Genomic DNA, 26,357 nt, shown 5'->3' with positions numbered 1-26,357 from the left:
GAAATACTTCACTTAAAGATAAAAAGAAAAGGTTTATCTTTATTGGAAAGATTTACAGATAGAGGGGCAACCAAGTTCAAGAAATGTTAGCTTGAACTTACTATATATCAAACATTGTACTAGTTGGGAAACATAAAGATGGATAAGGAGCTTTAAGTATTTATGTATTTGTGTGAAACAAAGAATGTGTGTGAGAGAGAGAGAGAATTGATTGATGTATTTCACTTCTCAGATGGCCACAAGCCCGGGGTTGGTCCAGGCTGAAGCCAGGAGCCCAGAACCCAGTGCAGGTCCCTGGTGCTTGAGCAGCAAGGATGCAGGTAGTTGAGGCATCACCTGCTGCTTTCTTAGGAAAGCGGGAAGCTGGATTAGTAGGGGAACAGCTGGGACTCAGAGCCGCACTCCTACTGGGATGCCATCATTGAAGGCCATGGCCTAACCCGGTAGTTAGCGTTCTTAAAGAATTGTGCCATTTTCGTTACAATCACTTTTGGTGTCTAGGTATTTCCTCTGTTTATCTGTACTGCTTGGTGATCATGTCCATTTCTTTAATTATACATCTTTGTTTTTAAGGTGCTTACTAAGATGCACTCTGAAAACAATTTTACTTTTCATTAATTTTGACAATACCATAACAGAATACCTGAGGCAACTAACTTTATAAATAGAAAGGTTCTTTGCCTCATAGTTTTGGGGGTTCTGGTCCCAGAGTGGGTGACTCCATTGATTAGCTATCTGGTGAGGGTAGCAGCTGTGGAGGCGGAGCATTGGCAGAGGAAGGAAGACGACAGGCAAGTGAGGCAGCAGAGTGAATGGCTGGGCCCATTCCAGCGGTTAAAACCAACCTCTCACAGCAACTGCCTTGCTAGGGCATACTCTCCACTCACCCGAGGCTCTCCTACTAGGTGCGTCTCCTTAGCACCAGAATGCCACCTTCTTAATACCATTAATTGGTGGCTTCCAGCTGTAAACGTCTGCGAAAGTGCAGGCATGAAATTATAGTCAAACTATAGCGTCTTCTATATGAGAAGTAACATAGGACTAAAACTGTAAGTAACTGTCCTTTTTAGTGTTCTAACTGTGGAATTCTGCCTATTTGCCTCCTGAAATCAAAGGTAGATGCCTGGCATTTGATTAGCAAAACAGTGCTGTAAGGTTGGCTGGACAGGTGGTATGCTGACAGGTTGCTAAATGAGGAAAATAAGATTGGAATTATTTTTCAGATTCCACAAATAGAAATTGTTTACCATGTTTTATTCCAAGTCTGCTATTGTTATTTATTTATTTATTTTTAATACACATTAAACTACTGAGCAAGACTTGACAATCGGGTTCCAAGTGCTAGTTTTACATTTTATGCTAAATTCATGGTGTAGAAATTTTAGTTTGCTTTTTGGATTAATTTTTTTGAGGATCTGAAATCTCTTCTAAGTAGTTGGCAGAAACCACACATCGTGGTGTTTGTTTTGTTTTTATTATTGTGTTTTATTAAAATTCTTTCTATTATTTTCCATGATACAATTGCAGGTAAAGGGATTCTCCCCTTTCCCTGCCATTTCTTCCCATTTCCCCTCCCATCATGCCCCCTTGTTACCACATTGGTATTGCCGTTTAGCAACACTGTGCATCATGGCATTGTGGGCATCGACAGAGGTAGAAGATCTACTCATATTGTCAAGGTGTGTTTAACTGTTTCTCCCGGAGTTGTCTTGTTATTTGGGAGTAGAGATGCCTGCTACTTGTATCTTCATGATTGAGCATCGTTCTATGTTATGTTTATACATATAGTAGTTGAAGTCTTTTACCCAACCTCAGATAACAGCTATAGGGGCCGCTAGGTTTTTGTCTTTTTTTTTTTTTTTTTTTTTAAAGATTTGCTTATTTTTGTTGCAAAATCAGATTTAGAGAGAGAAGGAGAGACCAAGATCTTTCATCTGCTGGTTCACTCCCCAAGTAGCTGCAGCTGCTGGAGCTGAGCTGATCCGAAGCCAGGAGTCAGGAACTTCTTCCATGGCTCCGTCTCCCACACAGGTGCAGGGTCTCAAGGCTTTGGGTCGTCTTCGATTGCTTTCCCGGCCCTCAAACAGGGAATTGGATGGAAAGTGGAGCTGCCAGTATACAAACCACTGTCCAAATTGGATCTCAGCGTATGCAAGGAGAGAATTTTAGCCACTAGGCTACTGCACTAGGCCCTGTCCTTATTTTAAACTTAAGTTTGGAGAGATAAGGGTTGGGGAAGAACACAAATACACACACCGTTGCCCAGGCCCTACCTCCTGACTCTTCGTATTCCTGAAGCCAGGACTTAGAACTCGGTCTAGATCTCTCAGAGCTGGGGCCATCAGTGCTGCCTCCCAGCGTTAGCACAAAGCTGGAGTCAGAGCTAACGCAGGCGCTCTGTGTGGGACTCAGGCACCCTGACCAAAGTCTCCAACCCTAGCCTCTCCCCTCTCCCCCCTCACCTCTCCCCTCTCCCCTTTCCCTTCTCCCCTCTCCGCTCTCCCCATTTAAAACTGTGAATGTGCTTGCAGCTTCCTAGTGTCTGTTTTTCTCCTTACTCTTTGAACTGTTGCTGAGAAGTGACCGTTTGATTTCCTGAGAATCTTCACTTGGATCATAAGCTGATTGTAATCCCTCTTCTTAACAACCAAGAGCAAAAAATGAAAAAATGTTCAAATACTCAGCTGAGTTTCTGGATAACTAATTTTTTTTTTTTGTCTTTTCACAAAGGACAAGTTTTATAAATTATCTGGCTGAATGCTGTTATGTGTGAAGTGTAGAAATAGCCATAGATACTTCAAAATTTGTCTGTAACATTAGTGATAGCAAAAATAATGTGACCAGTCATGCTCATTTGCTCACACACACCTATATTTAAGAAAAAGCCTCTTGCTTAGCAGGTCTTAATGGTGATAAATATTTGTTTACAAGCCAGTACTATTTTGTTTTCAGCCAATTCCTTTTCTTTATTAAATACTGTGTTTGCTATTTTGCTTCACTGATAATTGGCAAACATAACAAAGAACCACAAGTTGGTTAGGTAAATTATGGAAAGATTATCATTTGGCACATATCTTTGCTCCAATTATTTCTTTCCTGTAATCTAATTTTATTTTGTTTAAAAAAAAAGAACTCTTTTTTTCTCATCCACTATGATATTGGATGAGATTTTGGGGGTAAATAAGCATTAGGTAAAAGTGACAGCATGAATTAATGAGATTAATTTTTGGTATTCTGAAAGATTGCATTTTAAATCATCAGGTTTAGGGCTGGTGCTGTAACTCCGGGTTTGAAGAAGCAGGTGGAAAATGTGCAATTGCTTTGACCCCTGTTACTTTATGCTTGCCTGGAGGATATTTGGGGAGGTATATTGGTGTCCAGGAATACTTAGAGTGCAAGCAGAGGCGTGCCGGATGAGGAAAGGTATGTCTGTTCTAGAACAGCCGGGCTAATAGACTGGCAGAAAGCACTGGGATGCATTTGGAGCCAGGCTTCTGCCCGTTGGAGCCCTGTGGCAGCCGAGACGCCTGACCTTCGGGGACTCACTGTGTTTCCTTAAATCCCAGTTTCACAGCTGTGAAATAGGGCTAATTATCTGCTTCACAGGGCTGGTAAAAACATTAAAGGAAAAGCTTGAACACAGTTCTTGGCACATAGGGTAGGGACCTTTTCCCCCCCTCCTAAACATTGCTGTTGTTTAATGCTGTTTTTCTCTTCCATTTGTGTTTTTTCTGGAATGGGATATATATGTACATATATATAATTATTATTTAATTGGAAAGGCAGATATGCAAACAGAAGGAGAGACAGAAAGATCCGTCTCCTGGTTCACTCCCCAGGTGGCTGCAATGGCCGGAGCTGAGCTGATCTGAAGTGAGGAGCTTGGAGCTTCCTCTGGGTCTCCCATGTGGATGCAGGGCCTCAAGATTTTGGGCCGTCCTCTGTTGCTTTCCTAGGCCACAAGCAGGGTGCTAGATGGAAGTGGAGTAGCCAGGATATGGTCTGGTGCTCATATGGGATCCAGGTTCATGCAAGGTGAGGACTTTATCCACTGGGCTATACAATGGGCCCCAAGTAAAGTAAATCTTCAAAGAGATGCCCATGATCACTTCTGCTCCTCAGTTTCACTGCTGTGTCGTGGAATTAATCTCTTTGCCAGAGTATATATGTTACTGCTATGAATGCTGTCACAGCAGTCAGGCCAAAGCAGGTGCTTCACAGAGGTAATTAACAAGGGAAAGACAGACTGCATGCAGCCTTTTGAGCATGTGCTACTATCTTCTTGTTCTAGTCTGTTAATTTTTTTGTTTTTATAAGATAATTTCATATACACAAATTTAAGAGCATGATGATACTTCCCATCCTGTCTTCCCCCTGCCCACACCCCCACCCTTGTCCTCCCTCCTTTTTTAAAAAATTGTACCATGACCAACTTTCAGTTTATTGTGTAATCACAAGCTTAACCCTCCGCCAACTAAGGAAGTTAACAGGTAGTATGTATAAAAGCCACTGGTCAACAGTATAGACGAGGGCTATAAATCTTTTACATTATTTTGAAATGTAGACATATTTTTAGAAAATATTTTCACTTGAATAATCTGAGGCATTACAAAATTATAATGTATATAGAATTAAGTGGCCTGATTACAAAAGGAATTTTTTCACATGTTTAAGATGTAAGTTTTTCATTATGAAGGAAGACAAGGTTTTGTAGGCATCTCATGATACTACTATATTCTCTAGTGTATCTTGGACTGAGGTTAAAATATTTTAGTTTGTAGGGGAGCTTGTAATAAATCTCAAGCAAATTTGGTTATACTTGGGTTGTCTTACCTAGGACATTGTAGATGTAGTTATCTAAAATAGCAATATACGAGCATAAGAGAATTAGGACTCACTCCAGCCCCCTCCTCCCTACCTCTTTCCCTCCATTCTCCAACTAGAGAAGTGCTAGCGCAAATTTCAGTCTAACAGGTACCATGGCAGGTCCTCGCTTGCACCTGCAGCCAGACTGCCTGGATTTTAAATCCCATTCTTCCACTCATTCTGTGACCTGTATCTCAGTTTGCACATATGAAATCTTTGGATAATCATTATATCTGAATCACTGAGTGTTAAGAGAATTAAATTAGTTAATATTTGAAAAGCTCTTAGAACACTGACAAAGGGCCAGTATTTTGGCCTAGTAGTTAAAGCCACTGCCCGTGACACTGCCTGTGTGGGTGTCAGCTCAAGTCCTGGCTGCTGCACTTCCAATCCAGCACCCTGCTAATGTACGTTGGAAGGCAACGGAAGATGGCCCAGTGTCTGGGCTCAGCACCTGTGTAGGAGACCATTTAAGTTACTTAGTTCTTTTTTCCCCTTTGTTATCAATTACGTGATTAGCTTCTTTTCCATACAATTTCATATCCATGATTTCTCGGAAGATTTCTTCCTTCCTTTTTTTCTTTCTAAACATTTATTTATTTTTATTGGAAACATAGATATGCAGAGGGAGAAAGAGACAGGAAGATCTTCTGTCCGCTGAATCTCTACGCAAGTGGCTGCAGTAGCCGGAGCTGAGCTGATCCGAAGCCAGGAGCTGGGAGCTTCTTTTCGATCTCCCATGTGGGTACAGGGTCCCAAAGCTTTGGGCCGTCCTCCACTGCTTTCCTTGGCCACAAGCAGGGAACTGGATGGGAAGTAGAGCTGCTAGAATATGAACCAGCACCCAAATGAGATCCCAGCACATGCAAGATGAAGATTTTAGTTACTAGGCTATTGGGCCCCTTATTGTTCTTTAAATTTACCATAGAAAAATGGTCATAAACTTCATAGGGAATTGTAGAAAAGAAGATCACAAAAAGATTATTATAATATTAATGATAGCAAGGATATTATTTAAGCATACTTACTAAAAATGGTAATTTATTAAGGAACCCTTTTGTTGGTTATGATAAAACTTTTTTTTTTTTTAAACCAGGAAAACCTATTTTAGTATGTGTGCTGCCGAAGCGAGCACTAAACCAGGAAAGCCTAATGTGGCATACAGAGCGGAGTATGAAGTGAGGCTAGAGGTATTTGCATATTTGCAAGGCTGGTGGTCCTTGAACTCCAGAGAATATATGCCAACAAGGCTTGGTAGGTCTGGGGTATGAGGACAGAAGTGAACTAACAGATGTGGAAGAAAAAACTTCTGATGCTTTAAACCTTAGTGACTTAGAAAATGTGATCAACATGGTGAGGTTTAGTGGGAAGCCATTTGGAGAGATCAGTTCAGGTTTTTTTTTTTTTAAGATTTATTTTATTTTTATTGGAAAGGCGGATATGCAGAGAAGAGGAGGAAGATCTTCTGTCCGATGATTCACTCCCCAGGTGGCCGCAACGGCCGACGCTATGCCGGTCCAAAGCCAGGAGACTCTTCCAGTGCTCCCACGCGGGTGCAGGGTCCCAAAGCTTTGGGCCGTCCTCAACTGCTTTCCCGGGCCACAGGCAGGGAGCTGGATGGGAAGCAGGGCCAGGATTAGAACCAGCGCCCATATGGGATCCCGGCACGTTCAAGGCGAGGACCTTAACCACTGCGCCATTGCGCCGGGCCCGAGATCAGTTCAGTTTTAAATGTTTGAAAAAATAAAGGCACATAAATTGACCTATCCTTTAAATATTCGGATGGGATTCAGACTTGGAGCCTGTTTTAAAGAGTCTGAAAATTGAAACCATGAGAATGATAATGTTCAGGGAAATCATATGGCTAGTAAGTGGCAAAACTGAGTTTGAAACCCAGAATTCTGCTCCGAAGTTCATGTTCTTAGTTCTTGGACTACGATGAGTCAAAGAAGTCCTGTGTCACATTTTATCATAACGTATACGAGTCTTCACAGTTTCCAAGTTACTTCTTTACTGTTATGTCTTTTAATTTATTTCCTTTTGTGTAATGTTAGTTTCATTTAAAGGAATATCTTGAGAGTAGTGTAGCGTGAGCTTTGGGGAGGCAAGTGTGCCTGGATTTAATGCTGGTATTATATCTGTCAGATTACTCTGGCTAATCACTAATTCCTGCAGCATTTTCTTAGTTGTAATTTTCCTTGATGTGTCCACAGCAGGAAATCTTCCCAAAGCCTTAAGTTTTTTAGAAACACCGGAAGTAGTTCACCATCCCACTTTACCTGTTTTATCCTTGTTCTCATGTACCTGCATGCAACTGTCTCCACATGGCTTCTGACCTACTGCTTTCTTAAAGGTGTCTCTGCTTCTGAGTTTCTTTGTGAATAACTCTTGATTCTTTTTGCTGTGTTCATAGTATTGTTTCTGGCCCTTTTTGTTTTTCTCTCCAACTTTGTGAGTCTCTCAAGAACAGCATTGCTTCTTCTAGTCCACACCCCACTCCTTCCCGAGTCATTCTCTTAGAATGTAAATGTGTTTCGCTGCCACTTAAAATCCTTGAGCAAGTCTCCCTTATCAACATTACTGTTTCTTAGTGGTTGTCCCATAGGATAAATTAGGTATTTTTCCAAAGAGAGAGATGCAATGCTATCCAAAAGAAAAACTCAGGGGAAAAGACCAGTTGAGTTGGGGAAATGCTTGTATAAATGTAGTCAGCCAGCTTGCTTTTTTTGGCCATGTCTGGAGAGGCTGAGTATATCTGACCATAGTATTTTATTGTTTATTTGTTTAAAAGGCAGCAATGTATAGAGAGACAAGGAGAAGGATCTTTCATCCTCTGGTTCGCTGATTCATTCCCTAAATGGCCACAGTGGCCAGGGCTGGGTTAGGTCAGAGCCAGTGAGCCAGCCACTCAGTCTGGGTCTCCCATGTGGGCACAGGGGCCCAAGGGCTTGGACCGTTTTCTGCTGCTTTCCCAGGTTCATCAGCAGGGAACTGAATCAGAACTGGAGCGTCTGGGATTTGAACTAGTGCTTACATGTGGGATTCAAGTGTCACAGCTGCAGGGTGGCTCAGTCTCTTGTGTCACAATGCAGACTCCTGACCCTACTATTAAAAAAAAAAAAAGATACCTAGTGCCTTGGGACCACATGGTAAAACTCATACATCTAAAAATGGAATTCTAGATGCTTTTGATTCATCCTTTGCCCATCTATTATAGTCTTAACTGGGAACTGACTATAACAGCCTGGAGTTCCCCAGGGGGTGTGGTCCTGTGTTTCAGGGTTCAGTGGCTTCACCCATCTGTCGAGGAAAACCCCTACTCACCCTAAAGGAAAGGTCTTTGCCTTTGAGACCTTCTTTGACTTATTCCGACAGGCATCATACTTTCATTTTTAGCATCTTCTTTACAGTATACATTTTTTAAAAAAGATTTATTTTTATTATTTTTTTTTATTGGAAAGGCAGATATACAGAGAGGAGAGACAGAGAGGAAGATCTTCCGTCCAATGATTCACTCCCCAAGTGAGTGCAACGGTCGATGCTATGCCGATCCGAAGCCAGGAGCCTCTTCCGGGTCTCCCACACAGGTGCAGGGTCCCAAAGCCTTGGGCCGTCCTTGACTGCTTTCCCGGGCCACAGGCAGGGAGCTGGAAGGGAAGTGGAGCTGCCGGGTTAGAACCGGCGCCCATATGGGATCCCGGGCGTGCAAGGCGAGGACCTTAACCACTTGCGCCACTGCGCCAGGCCCAGTATACATTTTTAATTTCTCTAGTAGAGTGTAAGCTCCTTGAGTTCTGGAACCATGGCTTTCATTTCTGAGATGTTAGTACTTGGGTTATTAGCATGTTAAGCAATTGAATTATATAAAATACTTACAGAACCATTTAAAATAATGTTAGAATTTAACAGGAACAATTTCAAATATTATTTTATCTTTGAAATGTCTTAGATTTTTTTCTTCTTTGAGTAAGTAAGATGGTATCAAATTAAATGGTGTTGGAAAATCTTGCTCCACATATATAGAGGTGGGGAACCCTAGATGCCATTTTCTTCATACTTTTTGAAAGTTTATTGCTCTTTCTGTTTCTCTGTTCCCATAATCCCTGTGACAGGTGAGGCTGGGTCATGCTGAAGCTGAGAATCAGGAGCTCTGTTCACAGCTCTCGTATGGGGACAGGGATCCCAGTGCTCGGGACATTGAATTCTGCTTGCCCAAGTGCGTTTACTAGAAGCTGATTTGGACGCAGGATAGCTGAGGCTTGAACCAGAACTCTGAAATGGGAAGCAAGCATCCCAAATGATAGACTAACCTGCACGATAGCACTCCCCCTGCATTTTGTTTGTACTGTTCATAGATTGCATTTATAAATTAAAATTTTCCTACATTAGAATATGGATAATGTTCCGACTTCAGTATTTGGTCATTACTTAAAAACTTTAAATACTTTTTTCTCAGATACTTTAACATTCACATTGAGATGAGGTGACCCATCAATAATTATTAGGATAGGTAATATTACTTTATCCAGGAAATTGTTTAATGTATATTTTTCTTTTTTTTTAGGCATCTTTTTTAACGAAGAAGTTAAATATTGGTGGGAAAAGAGTAAACCTTGCCATATGGGTAAGTTGATTTTTTTCAAATATTTGATTAGAGGTCTTTATTCTTGGTGTTTCAATAACTGGTTGGCTCAAGGCACAGGAATTTGAGTTTGTTAAATTTTATTTTAATCTGCTACTTAAAAATTTCCATATTTATGGTCTACTGTGTTATGTTTTGATACCTGTGTACACTGTGTCATGTGCAGATCACATTAAACATACTTACCAAAATATTTAAAATTTTTTAACAGTGAAAATGTTCAAGGACCTTCTAGCCTTTTTGCTATAAGAAAAATATACAGTACATTTTCATTATCTGCAGTTTCTTTGCTGTGCAGTAGAACTGGAGTTTGAGCCTCTGGTTTTTTATTTTTGTTAATTGAAGATTAGCCAAAGCTTTTTTGATAACAAAATTCTTAAAATCTAATTAAGAACTATATCTGGGATACCATTTTATATTTGAATATTGATGTCATAGCTTTTCAGCTGGGGAGGGGTCAGCTCAGAGGGATTCCATTTCAGAGAGAGGCAGGATGAGTGAGCAGTCTCCCTGGCTTGTTAGTGTCTTCTTGCCGCTGTTTTCTACGTTCCAGGGAGTGACCGAGCGGTGGAGGGAGGGTCATGCAGTGTGGGGACATTGGCCAGGGGATGCTGCCGCATGCCTTTTCTCCTGTTCCCACGTGGGGATCTGAACCTATTCCTGGCCTTTCATACAGTGTTGCCATTTTGATCTTTTAGCCAGTGAGCTGTTGTTTTTGGATGGGTGGAGATTGGTAAGGATGAAAAAGGTTGAGACTGGGAAAGCAACCTTTGTGTAACAGCTAAAGCACTACAGTTTGTTTTTTGGTTTGTTTTTTTTTTTTATAGAGTTCAACATTTTTTTCTTTTTTATTTTTTAAAGATTTATTTATTTTATTGGAAAGGCAGATATGCAGAGAAGAGGAGAGATAGAGAGGAAGATCTTTCGTCAGATGATTCACCCTCCAAGTGAGCGCAACAGCTGCGCTGATCTGAAGCCAGGAGCCAGGAACTTCTTTCCGACTTTCCCACGTGGGTGCAGAGTCCCAAAGCTTTGGGCGGTCCTCCACTGCTTCCCAGGCCACAGGCAGGGAGTTGAATGGGAAGTGGGGCTGCCGGGATTAGAACCGGTGTCCATGGGATCCTGGCGCATTCAAGGCGAGGACTGTAACCATTACACTGTCGCGCCAGGCCCAACACTACATTTTTGCTATAATTTGATTTAAAATTTTTTTTTTTGTAACCTCATTTATTTCTTTTTAATAGTTGTTGGATTAAAGGTGACTTCCCAATTAAAAGTTAATTTTATAGCTGGAATAGCAGATGTATTCTTATTACCATCTAATAAGCATTTGTTGTTTTATTTAGGATACAGCAGGTCAAGAGAGATTCCATGCATTGGGCCCAATTTACTACAGAGATTCAAATGGAGCTATTTTAGTTTATGATATAACAGATGAAGATTCTTTTCAGAAGGTAAGCTATTTACTATCTGGGTAGATGACTTAATAAGTAACACTAAGTTTTTCCAAGTTTCTATTAATCTGCTTTGTTAACTACTTTTTGATTCTAAATATAAAATATATGGTTTGTTCATAAGTGGTTGCAATCATATTTTTTATTGAGGGTGTTTAATTGACACCACAGCAATTGATGATTTAATGCATGGTTTTCTGAAGTATTAGTGAAGAGAAATAATTGAAATTAAGCTTCAGGAAATTTAGATATATTATTTCTTTCTTTGATTCATGCATACTGGACACTTGAGAATTTGCTGTGGCTGTTCCATTAATATGAAGAGAAAAAAGGAATGTCAAAATTAAGTACATACTTTCTCCTCACTTGACTCCCAAGATGGTATCACACAAGTTAGAAAAATGCAATCTAGGTAGTGTTTTTTGAGTTTTGTTTTATTTTGTTTTAAACTATTCTTCAAAGGCTTGTAAAAAATGCAGCTTTTTAGCTTTTTTTTTTTTTAAGGTGTTTGGAACCAAAAATGAGTTAATGTTACACTTATTTCTGAATTCTCTTCACAATCAGGATGGATTACTTATTTGACCTTTCCAAAGGCTTTCTTGAAAAATATGTGTCAGCCAGGCATAAACAAAGGGGAGATTTGCAAGGTAGAAGCTTTCCTTGCCTTGAGTCACAGGTCTGTGCGTGTAGAAATTGCTTTCCTACATAGTGTGACTTTTCCTCATCTTTTTCATAGTTATTTCTGTTGGAGCAGGTATATGTGTTAAGTCTTTGATTATTAATGATGTGTTAGAAAAAGGTAAAGAATAGGAGAATGAAACCATATGTAATTTGCAGTTAATTTTTTATGATTTATTTATTTGAAAGGTATAGTGATAGGAGGAGAAATAGAGAGAGAGAGATCTGACATACTGGTCCATTCCCCAAATACAAGGCCAAATTAGGAGACAGCATCTCCCCAAAGTGGGTGTTGGGGACCGAAATATTTGTACCATCCTTTTCTGCCTCCCCGGGTGCATTAGCAGGAAGTTGGAATGGACGTGGAGCAGTCAGGCTTTGAACTGGCAATCTGATGTATGATGTGGGCATCTCACATGACTTTATGAATCACCCCAGATTGAATTTTTTAATTGAAATATGATATAATTAGATAAATAATTTTTGAGATTGATTTACTTTGTTTTAAAGGTCAACTTTGTAAAGAGAGGAAGAGAGACAGAGATGTCTTCCATCTACTGGTTCACTCCTCAAATGGTCACAGTGGCTAAAGCTGAGCCAGTTAGCAGCCAGGAACTTCTTCCAGGTCTCCCATGTGGTGCAGGGTCCCAAGGCTTTTGACCATCCTCAGCTGCTTTCCCAGGCCACAGGCAGGGAGCTGGATGGGAAGCAGAGCAGCCAGGACATAGACTGACACCCAGATGGGATGCTAGCACTTGACAGTGAAGGATTAGCAAATTGAGCCATTGCTGTAGCTCCAAAGCATTAATATTTTGATGTGTAACCCTGTAACTTCCTTTCTTGGATGTAAAAAGCAAACTTGAAGCAACAGGAACATAGTATGTTTTTTTATTATTGTTAATAACATTGTATTATGTGGTACAGTTTTATAGGCATTGGGATTCCCCCTACCCCTCCCACAACCCTACCCCCATGGTGGATTCCTCCACCTTGCTGCATTTGTGCCACAGTAGTTCCTGTACCCCTGTTTCCGCACCAGCTAGGGTGTGAACCACTGTTTTAAGCACATTTGTTCTTAAGTCCAAAGTGATTTTGTTCAATCGTCTATTTCTCAGCAGCTAGAGTTGACATGCTTTGTTTTAGTGAGTAGCTTTGCTTGGATTTAAAGACAGTTTATGAAAATTTGTAATTTGAGATACTTCTGTGAATACTTGTAAAAACATGCGGTTTTTCTAAGTGTTTGTGTGCAGTTGGCAGTCTAATATGACAGCAAGTGAAATGATCTGTAAGTGAATCATTCCCAGTAACAACTAAGTATAAACTGTTGGAAAAATGTGAACTGTTTTGACGGTGTTGAGTTTTGGGGTGCTATAATAGTAATGGGATTTGTTTTAACATTTGCTTTTTTGTGTTCACAGGTAAAAAACTGGGTCAAAGAATTACGGAAAATGTTGGGAAATGAAATCTGTTTATGTATAGTTGGTAAGCATCTTTCTCTCTCTCTCTCTTTTTTTTTTTTTTTGGTTGAAAATTTATTTTGCTTGAAAGTCAGAATTAGAGATAGAGATCTTCTAATAGCTGATTCCCTCCACAAAGTGCTCCAAATACCAGAGCTGAGCTGACCTGACCTGGGAGCCAGGAGCTTCTTCTAGGTCTCCCTCCTAGGTATGGGGGCCCCAGCAGGTGAACACCCTTGACTGCTTTCCCAGACTCTTAGTAGGGACCTGGCCAGAAATGAGACAGCTGGGACTCGCACCAGCACCTGTATGGAGTGCTAGTGCGGCAGGAGGACCATGGGTGGGATTTGCCACCACACTGGACCCAGCATTTCTACTTTAAAAAAATTTTTTTTCCTTGCCTTAATGTTTTATCAAAAGCATCATAAACAAGTAACTCATGTTTTAAAGTTAAATAAAAAAATGGTATTTTATTATTTGATATTTTGGAATAATTTAAGATTTAGAGGTGTTTTTAGGAGATTCAAATATTTGCACTTTCAGGAATGACCTGGGAAGCAAATGGGATGCTAAACTTAATGTGACAGAATTCAGTTTTCCCAGCTTTGTTTCAATTTGAACATTACTTTCTCTTCATAAGATTCTGTTTGAAAAAGGAATTTTAAAACTTTTTAAAGTTAAAGCCAACTGTGTAAGCAGTATTTTTTTTTCTATTTGCTTAACTTTAGATCATTATCTAGGATAGAGGAATGATTCTAATGGGTTAGAATAGAATAACTCTGGCTTCTAGATTTTCTCTTTGTTTCCTTTTTCTTTTTGATTATCCTTTCTTTGACATAATAATTGAACAATAAAAGCATACAAGAGACTACTCTGCACCTGACCGGTGTTATCTCAGGTAGTCCTACAACCTTGTGAGGGCTTCAGTACGAAAGGAAGATGAAGCCTGCAGTTATTTAAGAACTTGCCCAATATCAGGAAGATAATGCAGATGGATTTGAAGTCTTTCTGATTCTGTTCTTACTGATCCTTAGAACAGATAGGTCTGTACTGTTTTTGCTCTTTTCAACACGACTGTTATTGTAAGAAGGACCTGGGAGAAATCAGAATAGTTGCTGGTGGAGAGCAAAGGTTGTGTTTACAGAAATGGAAGACTGAGAGGTGGTCACCCCGAGGGAAATTCTGCTTTGAGCCTAACTGGAGTTTTTATTTCCTTCATCTGATTACCTTTGCAGTCTCAGATCAGGGTGCAAGTCTGGAGGAAAAAGTTAGAGATGATTTTCCCCACTTTATAGTCTAGAGCTAGATTTTAGGTTTAGATGGCAGGAGTGTTTCTGACTGGTACATCTAGTACACCATTCAGCAGCAGTAGCTAGTCATTTGTGAATTTTGTGTAGTTTTGTTAATAATTTGATGGTGGTTAGATAAAGGAGATTGCATTTTTTGAATTCTGATCATCTCTTTGAAATATGAAATGACTGACATTTGGGTAAGAAATTCAAAGCCTGAAAATGATTCTTATTGGGCCTCAGTCACAGTAACATTTAAAAAACAGTAGCTGGGTTCAATAAACAGGAATAATTCATTTAAAATGCATTTTCTTACTTATGAGAAGGTTTAGAATATGGCGTCTGGTAGCTTAGTGCTTCAGATAACGTCAGTTGTACCTATTTGACAATGAACTTTACTGATGATTGGTCAAGAATGTTGACAGTTCTCACTCATGTCCCTTAGAATGTATGACATGGAATTTTATGTGGAATTCAGGTAGAAGGATTTGGAAAGCCAATTTACCATTAATTCCTGGAAACACTGAAATTTTTTTTTTTTTTTTTTTAGATTTCTCGGGCCTCATTCCAGATGTACTAAATGAGAATCTCTATAAATGAGACTAGGGATTAATTGCTTCTTTTCATCCTACTTTGCTTCCTTCCACAGTGTCTAGGCACTATTGTGAGTTCTGAGTCAGCTTGTACATACAGTGGTGTTTGAGAAGAACTTATCTAACGTGACGTAGCACCAGTGTAGGTCGTCGTGTCATGATACACTGTGGGAAGACTTACAGTGCCTGTTCTTATCAGAAATGTCACTTCTTTATTTTACTAATTTGAAATTTTTTCTTCAAATTCTGATACCATATTTCTTATAATTTCGTTTGTTAAGTTTTAAACGAACGTTTTATTGAAATGTATATACAGAAAATAGAAACAGTATCTTTGATTCCCTGCCTTTGCTTTGTTATTCCAACATTGTCACAGTTGCTGTCCCTTCATTCCACATTCCCGGTCATTATCTTGATGTTTTAGTGTCGGCTTTAGTTTTGTTTTGAATTTTATATAGAAGGAATTGAGTATAAACTTGGGTCTGGCATCTTTGGGTTTACCGTTTATTTACGGGATTGTGCTATGCTGTTGTGTATGATTTTACTCATTTTTGTTTTTTTGCCTCTAGCATTTTAAGAAATGATTTGTTTATTTTTATTTGAAAGGCTGATTTTACAGAGAGAAAAGAAAAGATAGAAGATCTTCCCTCTGTTGGTTCATTCTCCAGAAGGCCTGGACAGCCACAGCTAAGCTGATCTGAAGCCAAGAGCCAGGAGCTTCTTCTAGGTCTCCCCATGTAGGAGCTGGATTGGAAATGGAGTAGCTGGGTTACAAACTGGCGCCCGTCTGGGATGCCAGTACCACAGGCGATTAGCCTTGTTATGTAGCTGCTTGGCCTCTCTAGTATTTTTTTTTTAATATTTATTTTTATTTGAAAGGAAGATTTACAGAGAGAGGAGAGGCAGAAGTTCTCCATCTGCTGGTTCACTGCCAAATGGCTGCAGCAGCTGGAAATGGGCTGGTCCAAAGCCAGGAGCTTGGAGCTTCTTCCAGAACTTGCATATGTGTGCAGGGGTCCAAGGACTGGAGCCATCTGTCACTGCTTTCCCAGGCACATTAGTAGGGAACTAGATGGGAAATAAAGCAACCAGAACTCAAAGCAGGTGTCCATATAGATGCTGGCACTTCAGGCGGAGGCTTGGCATACTATACCACAATGCTAGCTAAACCTTCTAGAATATTATACTGTGGATATTCCACAGGTTATCCATTTTGCTGTTAATGGCCATTTGTATTATTTTCCCAACCATTCGATTCTTTATTTTCTACTCTATAATATTTCTGTGTATATTCTCTCTTCTGTTTTATTACTAAATTTGAAATAAAGGTACACAGGATTGTGCAGAATGTGGGATGATTTGTAACAACATGGTGTAGAGCTTGGCTGGTCACAGGTACTCCTTTCTCTTTGTATAAAACAAGCTTAAACATTTGAAGCCTCCTGCTTTAAGTCTTATACCTTCAGCAGTTTCTCATTTGTCATAGTTGCCAGACTGACTCATCATGTTGATGGTCTTCTCTTAGCTGTGTTCCTGTGTGTCTCCGAAAGTAGGAATCCAAAAGTCACTGGACATGCTATCTTTGTAAAACATCCTCACGCTGTTCTAATAAGAGTGTCCAACACTGCATCAAGTTTATAGCAGCCGTGTTGACTCATTGTCTTTATATGATTACAAAGGCCTTTGGCAAGCCACTGATAACCATGTGTTACTCTGTAGTCAGACAGCCTAGTATTTCACAACAGATCCTTTTCCTTGTGTGTTGTCATTAATTCATTGGTTGGCACTCTTGGCCTTGGTTGTTCTTGCTAATTTTCTGCATCTAGTCTTCCATTAATATGTGTGTTTATTTGTTAGTAATCATAGTTGCAATATATTTAGTGCCAGTCTCTTGTGTAAGAATGACAATTTATTAAGTCATCTAACCATCCTGACAACATTTCAGAAAGACAATTTCTGTTTTACAGGTGAGGAAATAGGCATAAGGGGATTGAAGTTCTCAATGACAATGGTTAATTAGAAGTTTAACTTGGATTTTAACTCAGTTCTGTCCATCACATTGCGTCCATATTCTTAGTCAACATTCTTGTTATGTTGCTTGTTATACATCAGGCTTTGGCCTTAGTGAAGTGAATGAACGCACAAAATAGATGTGGTCCTTGTTGTTTCAGGATTTTTGTGTGTGTGTAGGGAGATTGAGAAAAGTAAGCTTCTGTTGTATAGTATGATAAATGTTATTAAATGGCAAGTGTAGAATGGAGTGCATGAAGGCAAACCTTAATTAGATTCAGGGAAGTTGTTCAAAGTGAGTATTGCATAACCTAAATGAGTGAGATGAAGCCAGCTAGGTGGTGATAGAAGTATGTTGTTTTTATGAATTTTAATTCATAACGTTAATTGAATTTTCATTTGTTCATTCACTAATGAATAGAACAGATATTAGCAACTTTTTTATTGAGCGTGTGATATTTACTAGGTCTTAAATATGATTTTCTTATCAACCCTGTGAAGTTTATTAGCATCATTTATACAGAGACTAACAGAAATTAAGTAGTTTTCCTCAAATATGACAGATGTGAAGTGCATCAGGATTTAAAAGCCATTTCTACTCAAATCGAAAGTTTTGTGATTGCTCTCTGCCCTGCTCCCCCACCATGCAGTCTAAGCCAAGGGTGATTCTCGTTCCATGTAGACACACCTTTAGCAGTGGACCTCCGTCCACATTCTTAAGCTGCTTAGATATGTATGATTAAAGGAGATGAACTTCTTACTGTTCTCAGGAGCTTTCTTTCCTGTGCTTTAGTAGCCTCAGCCTGTTTGTACTTTAACCTTCATAGCGCAGTACTGTGGAAGAGGTGCTTACTGTGTTCAGTGTCCTTGTTTTCTGCTATCAGAAAGACTCCTGTGTAGCTGTACAGTTAGAACAAAATGAGCCTGTGAACATTACTCCCTTGGCCATTTTGCTTTTGAAAGAATCTAAAATGGAAATTTTTTTTGCTGTGGTAGGATATCAGTCACTAGCACATCAGCTTTCTGTGACGTCATTGGCTATCAGTTCATTATCAACGCTGATTGTTCGAAGTAGTAATTTAGTGAAGAGGTTTACAATAATTAGGTTATTAGAAGTTGTTTTAATGATAACCTGATATGTTGAAATCAGTGCAATTTGGAATCTTACTAAATAATAAAGCAAGTCTGAATAATTACCCCTAAATGTTCATTTGAAACAGTAAAATAATTGTCTCAACTTCTCCACACTCATCTTTTCCTGATAGCTGTTGATTATGGAAGAATTTGGAAAATAAAATATTAAAGACCTAGTAAAGAATTCATAGGGTTTCAGTTCATTGGTATAAAAGTCTTGGAATCTGAGGGGGACTACCCTGCAGGCTTCTTCAGACAGATGGTTGTAGCTTTTTTTGATATGGCCACCACTAGGTGGCGCCTTTTGCATTGTTGGTAGAGTGGAACAACTTTTTCCTTCTGGTTACTGTTAGATATATTGGAAGTAATATTTAGGAAATTAAAAATTTCATTGATGACATACGGTGTAGGAAATAAGAACTTCTTGCTGAGACAGATGGATGACTGTTCAAAGAGCTCGTGACATTATTAACACCACCCAGCTTTAGTGTTGTCTCCTTGTCTTTCTCTCATCACGTCGTAGCAGTAACTAGTTTCTTATAGCTGTCAGCAGTTAAGTGCTCAGCTTATTTCAGAAATCATTGCAGAGTTTCTGGCTTTATACTTCTAAGGGCCAAACATTGAATCTTTCATTGTGTACTTACTTCAGTGCTTTACCTGAAATTGTCCTCTAAACTCCTTAAGGTTCCAAGAAGAGATGATCTTAATTAAGGTTTCTTTTTTTTTCATAGTAGTAGAAAAGAAAATATTGGTTTGAAGTGTGCTTCCTTTGGTCTCCCCATTCATCTCTGCTGTCCCCATTTCCTTTAGCACCCCATGCCTGGGCAGCTCACTCTAACCCCCCTTTCCGTGTTCAGTAATGAGTCCATGTTTTGCAGTTTTTTTCATTTGTTTATGGAGGTCTAACCTGCATTCAGTAAATTTTAAATCCCAGTGATGTAGATGTATTAAATTCTTATGGAGAGCCACTATAATTAAAAAAAAAAATATTTAAAAATTGTATTGAAAGGCAGTGTAACAAAGATGGAAAGAGGCCTTCCATCTGTTGGTTTACTCCACAAAGGGCCACGGTATCCACGAGCTTCGTCCGGGTCTCCCACCTGGGTCTCAGAGTCCCACGTCCTGGGGCAGTGTGCTGCTTTTCCAGGCTGGTTAGTAGGTAACTGGACTGGAAGTGGAGCTGCAGCCATGGAGCATGCCGACACCACAGGCAGTAGCTTGACTTGCTGTACCACAGTACCGGCCACTCACATTGGTCTTTAGGGGACGCTGTCATCTACCCTCCTATTGTGGCGGGGTGCTTAAGGAAGCAAAACCATATTGGACTCGAGAGGCTAGCTTCATATCTTTTAGTAAACAGATAATCATATTTAATTATTCAGTGCTTTAAGTTGATTGGGGACTACAGAAAAAAAAATTTTTTTACTCTTATTTTTGACCATTTTATGTGGCCAAAAATTATAGGCTTGTCCTTAGATTCCCCATTGTTCCTTGACCTCTGTTACACCCTAAACCCAAGAATAGTGCTCACCCTTCTGGAGAGTTCTATTTCTCTGAAAGAATCTGCAGATTTGGGAGATGGGTGTGCAGTGATCCATTTGAGGAAGGAGGGGGCATTTAACCTTGACACTCAGGGTGACTTCTCAATAAGTGGGGTTGGCTTTACACTTTGAAAATACATGTAAAATGACGGGGACTTATATTATTTCATCAGGTAATTGGCAATTGTATATTTAGAATTGGCTTAATTTTATAAAGTGAATTGATGTTAAAGGTTAATATTTAATTTTTTCAAAACAGGTAATAAAATAGACTTGGAAAAGGAGAGACATGTCTCCATTCAAGAAGCAGAATCGTAAGTGTCGGGTCCTGTCTGCCCGTTCCCATCTCTTCCCTCTGCAGAAGTACAGTCAGCTTTGCCATTCAGGCATTTTTCAAAACTGCATTGTGCTGTTGGAGTCGGTGAGGCTTAAATTATTAGGTTTCTAAATCTACAAATTCCAAGTCTTGTTATATATTTAAAATTTATATAGGGGTTGAAAGCTGTATACGTTCAGTTTTTAATGAACTTGGGTAAATTAACACTCAGATTCCTGCTGTGCTCAATGTTAAATAACGGTTGTGACAGAAAACATGAAATCTTTTTCCGTTGGTCACTGAAGTCACTTTTTCTTCAGGTATGCAGAATCTGTGGGAGCAAAACATTATCATACTTCAGCCAAACAGAACAAAGGAATTGAGGAACTCTTTCTTGACCTTTGTAAAAGTAAGTGTTTTCAGATTTAGTGTATTACTAACTTTTTATTACTACAACATTACCTGAGAGAAACTAATTTTATAAAGAGCAAAGGCTTACTGTTACTTCAATGCTGAAGTCTCACAGTCCGAGATTGTGTGTCCCCATTGGCTGGCAGTCCTAGGTGATATTCCACATCACATTCCGAGAAGGGGTGTGGGTGTGTCTGTGCTTTCCCTTGACGTGTTCTGTATATCTGTATATCCTCTGTATATCTGACTTTCCAATAAAAAAATAAATCTTTTTTTAAAAAATTACTTTCTTTATTCACTTGAAAAATGGAAATTTTGTGTTCTTTGGTTCAATTCCCAAATACCCTCAACAGCCAATGTGGAGGTTGAAGCCAGGAATCCAAAGATGAATGGACATCCCACACAGTAGTGACAGGAGCCCCACCACCTTAACTGTCATCACTGCTCCCAGGGCCCACCTGAGCAGGAACTGAATCCAAAGTGGAGCTGGGACCTAGGCTGGGAACCCTGATACAGGATGCAAGCATAACAAACGGGGTCCGCACCACACATTCAAACCCCTACTCTTCCTGGAACTTCATCTTTAACTCTCTTTGACCTTTCACTTGGAATAATTTGAACTTGTGTAGCTTATTTATGTTTGGAAACATCTTTAGGCTTGTATGTGTGTACTCTGTTATGTCCAAAGCAGAAAAAAATTCTTTTCTCTGAGTCACTGTGACAATTAAGCTATCGGGAAAATATGCCTAGTACTTGTCAATATATTTTTTTTAATTTGATGGTAAAACTATTTTAGTGAGCTGATGTAGTATTTCTTAAAGTTTTCTTATTTGTTCAAAGTTAGAAATACCTGTTACAGTAGCGTACAGAGATTGCAGAAAGGGACAACTGAAAGATCATGGTGTTAATAGTTTTTGCCTTCGTCTTGCAGGGATGATAGAAACAGCGCAGGTGGACGAGAGGGCCAAAGGCAACGGCTCCAGCCAGCCGGGAGCGGCACGACGAGGTGTGCAGATTATCGATGACGAGCCTCAAGCCCAGAGCAGCGGAGGAGGGTGCTGTTCTTCCGGATAACCGTTGCTGCCCAAGAAAGTGAAAACAAACCGGAACTGTGGATCATTGCCCTCAACATGAAGACTGCCATATTCCAAGTCACATTATTTTACCAATGGAGTTATAGAATTAACAGTATTTTAAATTACGTTTATAACACTGCAGAGACCTTAAGTGCTAAACTTAGTGGAGTTCGTGACCAGAGAATTGGCATTTTCTACAAATGTTAACAAAGCAATTACCAATGGCCTTTTTATCTACTTTTTCTTTAATGAAGAATAATAATATGCATGTAGAAAAGACCTACTTAAAGGCTTCATTTATATTCTTTTAAATCAGATCTTTATTTAATAACTTATATATGTTGTTGGAATGGTATACATTTTTTCAGCCCTTTGTATTTTGTGGTAGTTTGAATTGTATCACTTCTAAACAGCCAGTTGTTTTTGTTTTTGTTTTTTTAATTAGCAGATTCCTGAAGTACTATTTTTGCAGGGTTTGCACAGACCCCTAACTGTCTACTACTTTGATATAATCTCTATACATCCTGTATGCTCAGCTCATTATATACATTGTAAAGTACATATTAAATATTTTATCTGCTTTTTCAAGCGCAAGGTGCAAAAATATATACAATATTCTTGTTGATGACTGTAAAGTGAATTAACATTTGGTGATAATGCCTTTTTTTGACTCTGATATGAAAATCCTTGGTCCCCTTCACGTTGGTCTTAACTTGAAAGTGGCGTGTTAAGTTTTCACACATACTGTACTTGAATTCTTGCTGTTGTCACACTTTCTTTGCCTCTGAAGTCCATCTGATGGTTGAGCAGCAGCATCCGCCTTCTGGTCTGGGGTGGGCTTTTTTGTTTCTTTGGGCATTTTAGATGAAAGAGATCACTTCTGAATTTTGCCTTTGGAATGGCTCCCTTAGACAATTACGAGTGGAGCACGCCGAGTTTTACTTCCACAATATCTGCAGTTTTCTCTTAGGCTTTGTGTGTGATGGATTCACTAATAACGAGAAGAGAGGAAGAGGTCTCCGGCAGTAGCCGCTTACAAGCCTCCTCCAATTCAGCATGTTAGCGGTAGTTTATGCTTCTAAGGCAGACCTTTCCGATCCTTTGGGAGTAAGCTGTGTTTGTTCATTGGAAAAGTTCTGCTTCATTTTTATAAGGAATGTCCTTCCGAGTTTCTGTGGAAGAAAACATTTCATTGGATGAAGTTATAGTGAACACTGGAACTATGTATTATAAAATTATATATTCTTGTATACTTTGTAAGTTAGTCCCTCTTTTGATTTTTTTTCCCCCTAAGCATAGGAATGAAATTAAACATGTTAAGTTTAATAGAATCAGGCGCTGCTCACAAAGGAAACAGATTGTGGAAATTAACATAAATTGTTCTTGTTCTAATATATATATATATATATTTTTCCATTTCTGTCATGCTTCGAAACTAGTAAATGTTATGTCTGAGATAAAATGGAATGGTCCCTGGGTTTACTTCTTACCAGAAGCAGCAGTATGCAATAAAGCTGTCAGTGTGAGCAACTAAGAAAATATGAAGAGGTTATAGTTACTGAAGAAGCACTACCCTATTTTTACATTGACAGCTTAAGCCTTGTGAGTAAAAAGTTGGAATGAATTGACACCTTGCTATTAGGAGAGGATTTTGGCTTAGTACTAAGTGTTCCGTGAGTTCTTTGCTAGTGTCCTTGCCAAACTCAGCACACTGACCTCTCAGATATGATTGAGGACACTGTGGGAGGGGTCGGAGCAATAACTGAAATTGTCCTCTTTTATGAAGTGATTGCTCTCTGGTGTCTGCTGGTATCCTGTGAAGTTAGAATGTATGCAGGGGTCGGGGTGCGGTAAGCTTCATGGGTATTACAGGCTTACTTCTGTTTGTACTCCGGCTAGTTTAGAGGGGGTAAAGAGAGTTTTCTCATTGTTCTATATGTGAATAGGAAATAAGCTCTGCTCATTTGAAAGAATTTTTTTAAGCTACTCAGAGATGAAATTGAGTTTTATTTAAAAATAAGTTATAAAACCTGAGGATTGAGGGATTTGGACATTGATTTTTTGGCCCGGTCTTAATGTCTTATTAGGACAATTCTAGATGGGGACCTCTGTCTGCTCCAGGGTTGACTGATCATTATTGGCGGGGGTCAACTGTTCTCTGTTTTTCACTTTTTATTATCTTCATCTCTGTGTATCTTTCTTTACCTCCAGTATCTCTTTTTGTGTCCCTTGACTTGTAATTGAGGCTAACTTAATATCAAGAATAGTTACTTTATAGCCCCCAAAGGTCTTCAGGGAGGAACTGAGCGAGAAGGGTGGTGAAAAAGGCTCAGTCACTAGCAATATGCATGTTACAGGAAGACAGAGACAACAAAACAAGGTTAGGAAGCTTGGTGAGATTGTCTTCATTTTTAATGCATCTTGTCTTCCTCTCTTGATAATTATGCTGTTAGGAGGAAGATACAAGATACCATGATGTATTAAAATTAGTAGGTGGTAGAACCAGTATTTTTTCAAGTACTAAGTATATTCACTTAACATACATGATTAAAAATTGGTTTAGCATAATCATTAAAAATGCCTGAATACCTTACTGTATACCATAAGTATACAATTACTGTTTTTCTAGTGAAGGTGGGTATTCTGCATGCTTTTGTGTGTGGTTACAGGGAAAGATTATTGTCTTTATTACATATATTGCAGTGAATTGGGGTGAATAGTAATCTGAAAAGAACAAAGCATAATACTTTGTGAAATAGGAATATTCTAGTTTGTTCTGTCTAGATTTTCTCCTGAGAATGCCTTAAAGTTAGGGCTGCTGGCTGCATTGAAATATTTTTGAAATGCTAGCTATATACTATTAGTGTAGTATTTTTTATTTGGCATTGCATTAAGGAAAAGGAATACTTCATTTTTTGATGTTTAGTAATGTAAAATTGAGACATATAGGAGGATAATATAGAATGGAAATCAAGTAGATCTAAAACTTAACATGTTTTGAAAATCATTTTGAAAAGCACTTCTCAAGATTTCTGAGGCAAGGTACACCTTATGCCAAATATTTAGAACATTTAAAAAAATAAATTGTGGTTCTGTTTATTTCTTTACATAATTGCTAATTTTCTATATTACAAGTACTATCAAGAATCTGGATAATTGATCTTAATCTCCGGTTAATGTGATTACCACTTATGCTGTCCCTAGAAGGTACTGGATTGGTGCCTGACTTGATCTTTGGAAATTCATCTTTTGACCTCTGCAGTTGCACACCTTCCACGGTTGCTTTGTAGATATGATAGGACATAGGTGGTGATTATTTAAGATGTGGAACTCCTCATAAAAAGGCCATGGACAGTAGTGAGCAATAAGAAACCTATGTCTGAAGATACAGAGATTTCAATAGATTCTTAAATACTCATTTCTAAATTATAAAATGTATTACCTGCATTTGAAAAATTAAAAGCTGGGATTCACCAAACTACATTGATTAGATTCTATGATAGGCATTGATTCCAGCGTATCTCTGTTTTACGTTTAGTCAACCCTCACACCAAAACTCATGCTACACATATGACTGACTTAAATGGCCTTTCTTTTTTCACAAAAGTGGTTAGAACTTTGAGCAAAATTTTTTTCTAATTATAAGTATTTCAGAGTTCTATATAATGAGAAAAAATTAGAAAGACTTCTATAGGTCCAAGCATTAGCGTTTCTCTTCAAAACACGTAACTACTTTAACGCTGCCTTCAGCTCTCCACACGTACGATTTTGATTGTTAACCTTCCAAGTTCAGCATTTTCTCTTCAATAAATGTGGCAGGTTAAAATGAGCAAATGTGGCAGGTGAATGTCACATAGCACACTAAAGCTTTTATTCTTAAAGCATCTTGTCTGCTGTAGAAAACATCTTTAAACATACATTCCAGGCACAGTGAAGTGGTGAGGCTGCATGCTTACATGGCATTTGTAGATACAGTCATGTGCAAAAATGGAGAAATTTGTGGATTTTATGTTTTTCATCACTTGTGTTACCATGCATGTTTTGCAACCTTATTTTAAGTAATGTGTCTGGGAACTTTTACTAAAGTAAATACCGGCTTTCTGCATTTTATTTTCTCCCACATCTGCTTGGATTTGTCTTGCTGTTTTGGCTTTTGAATGGCTGCTGATTTTTCATGAAACCTTCCACAAAAAATTCTGATGAATACCATAGGTCTCATCCGTGTAGCTGAAATTAAAACAAGCCAGTGCTCAGAATTGGCTGCTGCTTTCAGAATGTGAGTCAGGATGTTGGAAAAAGTCTGCTTAGAATTCATTTGAAGTGGGCCCAGGGCACTACCCTAGTGGCCAAAGTCCTCACCTTGCACACACCGGGATCCCATGTTGGTGCTGGTTCATGTCCCAGCTGCTCCACTTCCCATCCAGCTCCCTGCTTGTGGCTTAGGAAAGCAGTCAAGGACCACCAAAAGCCTTGGGACTCTGCACCTGCGTGGGAGACCTAGAGGAGATTCTTGTCTCCTCTCTATTAATTCTGACTTTCTAATAAAACAATGAACAAAACTTAAAAAACTCACATGAAGTTAATTTTTGACCTATGAGTTACTGGCTAGTATAGAAAGCCTAAGACCTGGCTTTCAGATTCCTTATTACGGGAAGAAGGGGGAAAGCAAAGATTTAATTGAAGGGGTAGGGAGTATAGGGTAAATTAAATGTCTTTATTATAGTAACTGAGCAGTTTGTTATGCCGATATTCACGCCGATTCAAAACTGTGCCTTTAATGTGGAGACCTTCCTTCTTCCACTATCCCATGTTCCTGTTTGTAGGAAATTTACTAACAATTTGGTGTATGTGTGTGTCTCAGATAAATTTTACAATTAATATTTTGCTTAT

The 26,357-nt window shown here is 39.0% G+C and overlaps 1 protein-coding gene across 1 annotated transcript in view; it reads left to right on the top strand.

Moving 5' to 3' along the window:
- The window catches only part of RAB21 (RAB21, member RAS oncogene family), a 30,552-nt gene extending 4,832 nt beyond the window's left edge, over positions 1 to 25,720 (top strand). The window contains exons 2-7 of the mRNA XM_040981657.1: positions 9,431 to 9,490; positions 10,855 to 10,962; positions 13,059 to 13,122; positions 19,924 to 19,978; positions 20,301 to 20,389; positions 21,323 to 25,720. Of these exons, the coding sequence (XP_040837591.1) occupies positions 9,431 to 9,490; positions 10,855 to 10,962; positions 13,059 to 13,122; positions 19,924 to 19,978; positions 20,301 to 20,389; positions 21,323 to 21,465 (519 nt within the window). The 3' untranslated portion in view covers positions 21,466 to 25,720. The remainder of the gene's footprint in view (positions 1 to 9,430; positions 9,491 to 10,854; positions 10,963 to 13,058; positions 13,123 to 19,923; positions 19,979 to 20,300; positions 20,390 to 21,322) is intronic.
- Positions 25,721 to 26,357: the final 637 nt, after the last annotated feature.

Source organism: Ochotona curzoniae, unplaced genomic scaffold, assembly GCF_017591425.1.
Source record: "Ochotona curzoniae isolate NIBS_2020 unplaced genomic scaffold, NIBS_Ocur_1.0 contig_1014, whole genome shotgun sequence".
Taxonomy (NCBI): domain Eukaryota; kingdom Metazoa; phylum Chordata; class Mammalia; order Lagomorpha; family Ochotonidae; genus Ochotona; species Ochotona curzoniae.
Note: the sequence above shows the minus strand (reverse complement) of the source record. Positions and strands in the feature narration are given on the sequence as shown.